This window comes from Vespula pensylvanica, chromosome 7, assembly GCF_014466175.1.
Source record: "Vespula pensylvanica isolate Volc-1 chromosome 7, ASM1446617v1, whole genome shotgun sequence".
NCBI lineage: Eukaryota > Metazoa > Arthropoda > Insecta > Hymenoptera > Vespidae > Vespula > Vespula pensylvanica.
This window is the reverse complement of record NC_057691.1, coordinates 3,905,336-3,915,608: the sequence shown is the minus strand read 5'-3', so window position 1 is coordinate 3,915,608 and position 10,273 is coordinate 3,905,336. Positions and strand designations below refer to the sequence as shown.

The 10,273-nt window shown below is 30.6% G+C and overlaps 2 protein-coding genes across 6 annotated transcripts; both read right to left on the bottom strand.

The window, feature by feature from the left end:
• Nucleotides 1–4,323: 4,323 nt before the first annotated feature.
• Nucleotides 4,324–7,198, bottom strand: LOC122630476 (beta carbonic anhydrase 1). 5 transcript variants are annotated; one of them, XM_043814995.1, is made up of 6 exons: nucleotides 7,111–7,198; nucleotides 6,770–7,029; nucleotides 5,992–6,076; nucleotides 5,451–5,638; nucleotides 5,169–5,360; nucleotides 4,324–5,096 (listed from the first exon to the last, which is right to left on the bottom strand). In XM_043814995.1, the coding sequence occupies exons 2-6, from the start codon at nucleotides 6,860–6,862 to the stop codon at nucleotides 4,887–4,889; spliced, it is 768 nt and encodes a 255-aa protein (XP_043670930.1). In that variant the 5' UTR covers nucleotides 6,863–7,029; nucleotides 7,111–7,198; the 3' UTR covers nucleotides 4,324–4,886. The 5 variants fall into 5 exon arrangements, 3 of the variants coding, with proteins under 3 accessions (XP_043670930.1, XP_043670932.1, XP_043670931.1); XM_043814997.1 differs by having other exon boundaries at nucleotides 5,451–5,593; XM_043814996.1 differs by lacking the exon at nucleotides 7,111–7,198 and having other exon boundaries at nucleotides 6,770–7,047.
• Nucleotides 7,199–7,516: 318 nt separating this feature from the next.
• Nucleotides 7,517–9,711, bottom strand: LOC122630475 (ras-related GTP-binding protein A). The gene is made up of 6 exons (XM_043814994.1): nucleotides 9,212–9,711; nucleotides 8,997–9,096; nucleotides 8,540–8,924; nucleotides 8,208–8,423; nucleotides 8,024–8,139; nucleotides 7,517–7,937 (listed from the first exon to the last, which is right to left on the bottom strand). Exons 1-6 carry the CDS (start codon nucleotides 9,221–9,223, stop codon nucleotides 7,846–7,848), a joined length of 921 nt encoding a protein of 306 aa, XP_043670929.1. The 5' UTR covers nucleotides 9,224–9,711; the 3' UTR covers nucleotides 7,517–7,845.
• Between the last annotated feature and the right edge of the window lie 562 nt (nucleotides 9,712–10,273).

Sequence of the window (10,273 nt, the reverse complement as noted above, 5' to 3'; positions counted from 1 at the left end):
TTTTTATATGAAAAAAACGAAGGTAAGACTGTCGATCGACGATCTTATCGATCGAATGTTCTTTCAAGAGTTCCTTGCACCTGTGCACGCCATTGCAACATAATTTAACAATTATACTGCAATCGATGACGTTACGTTCTGCAAGCACCGTGCAAAAATAAACGATATCATTGAAAAACATTCGACACACTGTGCTAATCGAGCTTGCCCAATCATTGATTCCCAGCCAACACAATCATATTTATCGCTGACCGTTCTAACTACATGTAAATCACCGGATGGTAGGGGCCATTATCGGAACAAGGATCTGTCGGGCTCTTAAAAACGTATTATTGAAGTACTTAACAGCCCATAATAAAGTAATAAACCTTTCAAATCTTAGTTTTAAGTTAAACAAAAATATTTCTGTCTTCTATACAATCTACCTATACAATCTCGATTATCTTTAATCGTCTAAAACTTATCATTCTTCACAATATGAACAATGTGAACATAAATCTCTGTCTTCTTAGCACATAGATAGACATTTCTCTAAGAGATAAATCATAAATAATTATATAAAATTAAATCTTTATATATTTAGACATTTAGACATCTATAAATAAATCATAACGTAGATATTTTCAATCACCATAAATACTTGACTAATTTTGGATCATCATAAATAATTCATAAGCTCTACAAATGATAAAGAATAATTTTGGATATGTGCAATAAAACCGATCAAAATATCATAGTACAATAAGAAAGAGGGGTAGGAGGAGAAGGGAGAAATCAGAAATTTTGTTTAACAGGCAACACCATGATCCTACGGTTAAACGTTATTCTAACGGTCGTGCTTTGAATTTTGGACGTCCGAAAAAGCTTGCTGGATACGTACGTAATACATATGTACATGCGGCCCGTTGACTTGGGACCTACACCTTGACATTCGACCGACGAACGGAGAAAATCGTGTCAAACGCACCGCACTCGTGACTTCCTCGACCTAAATTTTAATTCACACGCGGCGGCGCTATTAAAGGATAGAGTGACGGAGACGAGAATAGCTACGCGAGGATCTACATTCTTTTTCTCTTTCTCTTTCTTTATTTTCTTTGTTTCTTTTTTCCTTTTTTTCTTTCTTCATCTTTCTCTTCCTTCTTAACGCTCACTTTTACCGCGACTGACGACACGATGAAACGTAAGATTTTTGCTGACAAATTTCATCATTTTTCTATTATTCTAATTGTCACGTTGACTGGTAATTTTCGACATTCGTTTGTTTCAATTTCATTACGTAATTTTGTTATTAAAAAATAAATATATCTAATTAAAAATATTAATGTTCGCATATATCAATCGTCATAGGCTTATCGCTCCCATGAAATGATTTTTATAATTTCGATCTTATAAATGTAAAATAATTTTCAATTCTAAGTACACCAGCATTATATTAAACGATAAATTTACTAATATTTTATAATAAATTCAGTGTTTATCTCAACAATGTCCTATTACATAATTGATTTTCAGACGAAAGTAAAAATTTCAATAATAAAGATCTCGATAAAAACCTAAGAAAGTTACGAAAGAAATTTATTCATACATTATATTTTAGAAGAAGCTTTGATAGCTAAAAAGAAACTCACTACAAATACGTAAAAGTTTTACGATAGAACATACGGAAGAAATAAAACTTCTCTTTATTCGAAGCAAATTGATTTTACATTTACGCGTAATTAAGAGATTTATTTACATTATATAAATATTATTTATTTGAAATGAGGGGGAGATAATTCATCGAATCAAGCCAAAGGGGTAGGAATTAAGATGGACTTTTGCTTCGGTAAAGGCACAAACGATAGGAACGATGTCACGATTTCGCGCGATCTCTTTTTTTTTCTTTTTCTTTTTCTTTTTTTTTTTATTATTCCATTCCGCGCTCACCAAAGAAAAAGATAGCGTGGCCAGTGGTGTGTGCCGAGGCATAACATACTGCAGCCACCGGTGGCATTACCACTTCGTTACGCTCCTGTATTTTTCCGAAACTTTATATTCCTACATTGCGTTGCTCCGTTGTGTTTCGTTGCGGAGAAGGCCGCGAACCGTGGCAAAAATTAATGATGACGCGCGGACGTATAGCACCAACCGTAATTAATAACACTACAAATAATACCGAATAAAGTATTAGTTACGTATGTTGAAATTCAGGAAGATACGTATATATGTACGTATGTATACGTGTACACAGGGGTGAATTAGGAATCCTAGTAAGAATGAAAAAGGGATAATTCCTATTGAAAAAAATAAATCGAAATCATAGAAATTTCATCCTTAAGAAAGTTAATTTGAAAAATCTTTTGAGTACAATTACACTTACAATTAGCTACGATTTTGATTTAAAAAGAATTGTATTTTACAATGTCGACTAATTCTTTCGAGAGAAATCACACATCCTTTCTAGATGTATAAAAATTACTGGTCCATACAGAATACAAAACACTTTGCAAAATTTCATCTCTGAAAACTTTCGCATCCTTCAACCTGTCTCTCGAAAGTAAAGATCTATGGTGTAAAAAGGGCGATTGAAAGGAAGCTTACAAAGAGAATAAGAGAAAAAGTCACACGGAAGTAAAAATTTGAAGAATTGCGGTCGACCAACGGTTGAGAAAAGCCGACCGATGTTCTCGATGCTTTTCGACTTCCTATTTTGTCCAAGGGTGGTCCTTGCCTCCTGTGGTTCCATTCGGTGTTCCGGCAATACGATCTTAGTAAAAATCTTCGCGCTCTCGAAACTTTTCTCAATAGAACCTGCGTCTCCTTAGCAGGTAAACCAATCTATGGTTAACCGAAAATTTCGCAACCGGATCTAATCTAATTGTAAGATAATATTGCTAGCTACTCTTTACACCTAAGAAAACTTTTCAATTTTGTTACGGTTGAAACTATAAATCGTAGAACCTTTTTAATGTTTACAAACTTGCGGTGACTTACCATCGATTGAGATGCATCCGAAACTTTTTTCTTCGAGACAGTAGTATATAATATATATAAAATATATATATATATTATATACAGCCTAAATTCTAACTATTCGTTGAAATAACAGATACAAGATTATATAAAAAATTACATAGAGCATAAACATAATACAAAGATTAATGAATTATTATAAAATATCTACAAAACAATATTTATCTCATAACATAATTAGTATGATCGATCTTTTGATTGAATTGCGCGGGTGTCCGCAGAAATAACGAAGCTTCGTACGGTACATACATACATACATATATACCCTAGAAGGATTCAGGGCAGTATGCCAGCGCGGTTCGCGGGGTAGGAGAGGATAGGAGGATAAGATGTGGTAGGAGAGAGGAGAAGAGAAGGAGGAAGGAAGACACAGAAGCTCTCCTTCTTCGAGTTACGAGCATCGAAGAGTAAATTCTCTGAGATCCTCCTCTTCGCCTTCCCGATACTCGTGGCCCGTAGGCCCGTCACACTCCGTAGACCGGCCTAACCGGCCCAACTATTCGCTTAGACAGAGAGAAGCGAGTCCTCTTCACTTTTACCGCGAAACGAGCTGAAAAGCGCGAGTTACTCGTGCCGCGAAACGTTCCTCTTCTCTTTTTTTTGTCTTTCTTCTTCATCTTCTTCTTCTTTTTCTTATTAGCTTGCATTCAACGCATCCACGACGAATATTTCTTCATAATACTGTACGATCTAACTGTGTTATAGAGGTGTTATCTATATATACTATAAGATATTTAGTCCTAAACCATAGTGAATAACAAGTACTCATAAACTTACTACCATATTCTTATTTCAAATTCTATTTTATATTAAATCCTACATACTTGAAATATTAATCTTCTGTTATTTACGATTATCCGAAAACCCTACTACATTTCTGATTTTATTTCTCATCGATGATAAATTTAATTTTGTTGATATCAAAGATGCATAAATTAATGCATAAATTAAATCCCGCTGTGTTTTCGCCGTCCTGGCTGACTCAGGGCACCTTCCTTCATTGTTTTGCTTTCTCTTTCGGGAATGGCATGCTCTAATTCCTTCGAACGCAAAGCTGTTCGTTCATCGTTCGATGGATGCGTCCTCTGGCTTTTATTCCTTCGTTTCAATTTACTTGAAGACTGTTCCCATTCGAATCGATCGATATCAGATTGAATAAATCAATTACTTTTACGGAAAAGTAATAATAATGATAGAATAATTTTGAACAAATTTTATCTGCGTGTTATGCTATTTCAAAAAAATATTGCGTTAAACTTTGGTAATAAAAGAGATCGAAAAAGTCGTAAAATGAGAAAAAGAAATATATATAGGTACATAATATATAATATATATATATTGCATTAAATTAAGAAGTACAATACGTAAGAAAATAATGTGTATAGATATAAATTCTCTAAGTTATAGGTAACATACGTCTTATTAAAATCACGTTTTCCAAAAATAATCTTCATTTTTTCTAGGCTTCATTTTTTTAGCTTTGTGCAGTTTTAGCTTTCTTAACATCAAATTACTATTACATATATGCATGTAATAGCATTATGATATATATATGTGTGTGTGTGTGTGTGTGTAATACAATGATAAAGAAGAAAATATATTATTTTATAAATTGTTCAATATGATTGTTTCCTATTCGTTGTTCGAAATATTATGCTTATATAAAATCAATAGAAATTGTATTATATATAAAAAGAAATAAAAAATGTAACATTATTTTCAGGTACGTCGCATACAATTGGACGATCAAATTTAACAATGGCTAAAAAATGCAATCACAGAGCGATCTCTCGTGAAAGATAATTCACGAATCTTTGCACGATTAAATCGCAAAGCATGAGATTTTGAGCTCCATCTCAAGATTAAAACGTCTAAGAATAATATTTCTTGATTTCTCTGAGCAAAGGTGTCTCTGTCAACTCATTTATTTCAACGAATCTTTTATTAGCTCTACTAAAATAATAAATGTCGCCTGTATAAATGTCAAACCATAATGCATGAATGTGTAATTCATGTCTCTCTAATCTTTTCTTTAGGAAACCATAAGAGGCTATATTTTGAAGCTGTTGCAATGTATTGATCTATGTATAAAACAATTAAATATTAAACTAAATTCATCTCTAATGAATATATATCTATCAATTGTTACTTACTTGAGACAATTTGTCTTCTATGGCAAACTTATTTTCAGGATCAATGTAAACAACAAATTTCCGTAATGGCGTCTCTGCTTGAAATAGAATCGGCTCCCGAAAGCCTGTGATTTCAAGCTGTTGAAATTTAGCTAAACTGCTACTGGCATGTGCACACAACCATGCTCTTAATGGTGATATCCTTCGATTCATCTGAAATTCAGATATCATTTCCATTTCTATGGCAATAGACTAATAATGCATATACATATATGTTTGACATGGTATAAAAAGAAACTCTACCTGAGAGGCAAATTCTTCATCCTTCAAAGCATACAATAAATTCATAGCTTTACAATCGCTGTGTCCACAAACTATAATATGTTTTATGTCATTGACAACACAACCAAGTTCCAAAGCAGCTGGCTCACACATAGTGAGTTCATCTACGAAATGTTGAGAATGTGGAATCAGATTTCCTGCATTTCTTACTAAAAAAGAAAGAAAAACAAATTCCTATCATCAAACTTGGCATCACAAGTGATCAACATTTTTATTTTTTAGCAACAAATGTATTTCGGTACTTTAAAGGTGCGATTCTCAAACAAGACTAAAATCAAAATCTTATTATATTAATCAATGAAACTACAATGCATAACATCATATAATTTATAATACTACATATTCCTCAAATTGCATTTGTTCAATTAATATTCATTTGAGGAACGTCACCTTATAGATAATCTCCGATACACCACAATGCATTAGAAATTCCAGATTCTTCATATAGAAATAGTCAGATAGTAGACATAGCGTGTGATAGTGTCATAATGAAGTCTCGTACCGACAAACATGTCCCCAACATTCGTTTCCGTAAATCTAGTTGGTATCATCCGGGAATCCATGCAGGTAAAGAATACCGCTTTTGGCTGTGATAAGAGGAACGACAAAAGTCAATTATAAGATAAATAAAGTCGAATATTCGTGTTCAAATAGAATTATCGATCGTATCGTTGTTCGTAGGTAATTATCAAGGCCGCGATTCCTATCGTAAAATTTGTATTGTTATCTATTTTCATATCTTTTTTCGTACGTAATATAATCTATATAAAAAAAAAAATCTTTAGATTTTAAATAAATTAATAATGTTAAAGTTAACGTGAATTTACGCCAAAAAAAAAAGAAATTTTACGTAAAAAAATTTTAAGTAGATAAAAAAATTTCCTAATCCACAATAAAATAATCAGCCGATAAAGTAGAAAATCGTAATAGTAAAAACCATAGATGACGAAAATGTCAAAGGACATTTAAAAAACATAAGACATCTTTCGATACTGTATAAAAATATTTATCAATAGTTCACAAGTTTAAAAACAGTTCAGGGACACAGTAGTTATTATTAATGTAAATCATTTAATTGTAATGAATCGTCGATTGTTTTCTAATAGTAACATCTTATTGTTTTCTTTACTGGTTATTCGAATTATTCAATATCTATATCACATGCGATTATTGTTTTTCATAATTAAATCGTAAATAATAAACAGGTTAGAAAATAGCATGTATAATAATGTAATAAATCATCGTTAAAAAATATGTTAAATATATTATAGACAACGTACCTCGGGATGATCTCTGACTTTTTGAAATTGTTTCACCATTCCTTCTCTATGACATTGTCTATATTTCATTATACCTTTAATTATTCTATCCATTATTACGAATCGCGTCGAGAGAGACTAATTGCCTTGCTTACGTTTAGAACGATGATAGTACACAAATCCGCCATTTGTCGATTTAATGGCGTGAAGTTTGAAACAATCATTATCTCTCAGTTATTGATCGACTTTTTTTCCAGAGTATTGACAGCATTAATTTTAGCCTATATTTTACATTTATTCGCATAATTAGAAAACACATAATTTATTCATGTATAAATGCAAGGTTATTAGACTATACTTACTTTATTTATCTTTAAAAACAATTACAGCCGTTAATCCATAATATCAATCATAGATTACTTAATTTATGTGCGAGGCAGCGCAATTCAAATTTAATATTAGATTTAACCCATTTAAGACAAAACATACATGCATGTATCAATATTAATATCATGTTGTTGAGAATGCATCGTAATTACTATTTACTCCTATACCTTGGTAAACTCCATGTCTTGATTGTACATTATTTTAATAAACTAAATGTAGTATAAGAAAATATATATTTTTTAGAGAAGATCATAAGAACCGCTGTACAAATTCAACATCAGATATCGCTATAACATCGAACTACAAGAGTATTGTTCAATCTAAAAAATGAAGTAATTTAGGATTCAAAATCAATGATATATTCATTATAAATAATTCAAACAAGATATTTTCTTTATGGCTGTTGATACTGGATTACTTGTTACAGGTTTACATGGATCCATAATTATTATGAGATGATACAGAATCTTACAGCACCATCAAACATAGCAATTGATTGTGAGCAAAAGATTAAGAAAAATTCCCTGTATAATTATTCATATTTCTGTCATGAATGCTCATAATAAAAGCTGGATATTATAATTATTCGATGAATTATTTTCAGCAAATAAATTGCCGAATGTAATATTGGTCATTCCATCAGACTCTTAGATTCAACAGTCATTAACAGTTTGGACCCGGGTGACAATGCGCCTGGGTCGAGCTGACTTCTATCTACTTAATGCTGAACTTTGACTAGCACGTTCTAATTTTTCAAAATGTTTACGTGCATTGCGAATATTAATTAATGTTGCTGCTGATGCTTAAACAGAAAATTATTTAAAATTGATTAATTATATAAAGCAATAGCTTTCGTATAACATAATTATCAAAATAATAAATACTTACGAATAGCTGGGTCCGACATGATAACTGTCACATACGTGTTTGATGTGAATACATCTATGAAAGCAGCAAAATTACTATTTCTTACCTCCATGCTTTGAAATTGTGCTGCTAACTTACTACAAAAAAAAAATTATATACATCATTTATTCAATGTATAATAGATTTTATTAAATATTCCTTTTACCTGCAACTCAATTTAAATTGTTTTATAATATTGGAAACTTTTTCAAAACGATGTACATCTCTATGAAGCTGTCTTTCACAATGACTGATTAAAAGAAATGTCGCTCTTTCAAATAACAATACTTCATCTGCATCAATTATTTTTGCAAATTGATTTAAACTTTGTTCCAATTCTTCTACATTAGGTATCAACATATACACAATAGAAGACCATGCTCTGTAAGATCAATGATTCGTAATAAATAGAAGCAATAACATACTAAATAATAAGAAATATATTCAGAGAAGTATTAAGTTAAGATATATGAAATTTACTTTAATCTCAGTTCATACCTATATAAAGTTTCATCCCATATACTAGTTCTAAAACAAGTGCATCCAAGCGGTAAGCTCAGTCTTTTGAGATCTTCTTCCCTCTCTCGAAGTATCAAATCACGCTGATCCTCTTGAATTAAATCCATTTTGTGGACAAGACAAAAAATCTTTGCATCTGGGCTATTTTGTAATATTGCTTCTAAACAATTCTGATAATAATGCATATCTTTATCTAACTCTCTTGATTCCACATCAAAGACATAAATTAACACCTCTACATTTCTGAATATATTATCACGCTGAGATGCAAAATAATTTTCCATGAAAGCTTCTTGACCACCACAATCCCAAAGATTTAATACCAAATTTCCAAGGAAACGAACATGACTATGTTCTACGTCAACTATTATGAATATAATCAAGTTAATAACATAAAACAAGTAACAAATCATAATAATATATTTAAAATGCTTACTTGTTGCACCTAAGCGACGAGTATCACGTGCTATATAGTTGGCAAAAATAATACTACGCATACTCGTCTTTCCTGAGCCACTTTTACCCATCAACAAAACCTAAAGAATATACATATATATATATGTATATATATTATATATACAGACTAAAGGAAAATTAATAATAGCCTTTTGTTATTAACTACTAATACTTTGCAATATAAAGTCATTGTACCTTTTTCTTCATCTTGGATCTCTAGATCAAATTCCTTCAAGTAACACTATTTATGATAATAACTTGTCTATGATGAAATCTTATTAATTAATCGATTAAATGTAGAATAATCAATTAACTAAATAATTTCCATAATAACAAGCATATGTCAAATCTCATTTGAGGTTATACGACTTTATTTAAAAATGATTCAAAGAATTGTAGAACTGATACGCCCTCCTCAATAGAAGCAGCAAAACCCACAAACAATAATATTCCTTTTATAAGATAATGAATCACAATACATGGGAAATTCGATATTGCTATACACAAATACACACAAAAAATTACTTCTACTAATAATGAGTAATTACATATATTATTCTGATGAAGTCGTTATCATTATATATATAGAGATAACTTTTGTATATTAATCATAAACAAAGAGCAATGACAAAAGAAATTAATTTTTATTTTATATGAATCATTATAAAATCTGTGATATTTTAAATCAAATTTATTTTATTCCTAAATGATAATGGTAATATAGACTAATTTTGAATAAAATCTCTTATGTATTAAACTTCAAGTGTATATTAATTGTCATTTATACGAAATATAAGAAATTAAAAAATGTTGTTAAAACATATATAACAAGTCAGAATGGCATTAAATTAAATAGTATCGAATTTTTGTTCACTACTTTTTGTTAAACTCTAAAGACATTGTATAAAGTTCACATTATATATTTTTCCTGAGCCAATGAGTATCGGACGTCGTTTGACCTGGAATTTGCTGATTGGTTAATTGTTTTTATTTACTAACCAATAAATGATCTCATTAAAATGGCCCATCCAAAAACCGCGTTTTTTATATTTATAATTATAGAATATCCTTATAAATATACGAAACTTCTGCAAAAATTGATAGAAAAAAACAAATCAAACAAAATTTTTTTAATAAAAATCACGATATAAATTTGATTGACTAGATAAATAATTATTTATGAAAAGTGTATTTATTATGAAATGTGAAAAAATCTAACGAAAATACATCAGCTTCTGATTAATGAGTTAATACAAA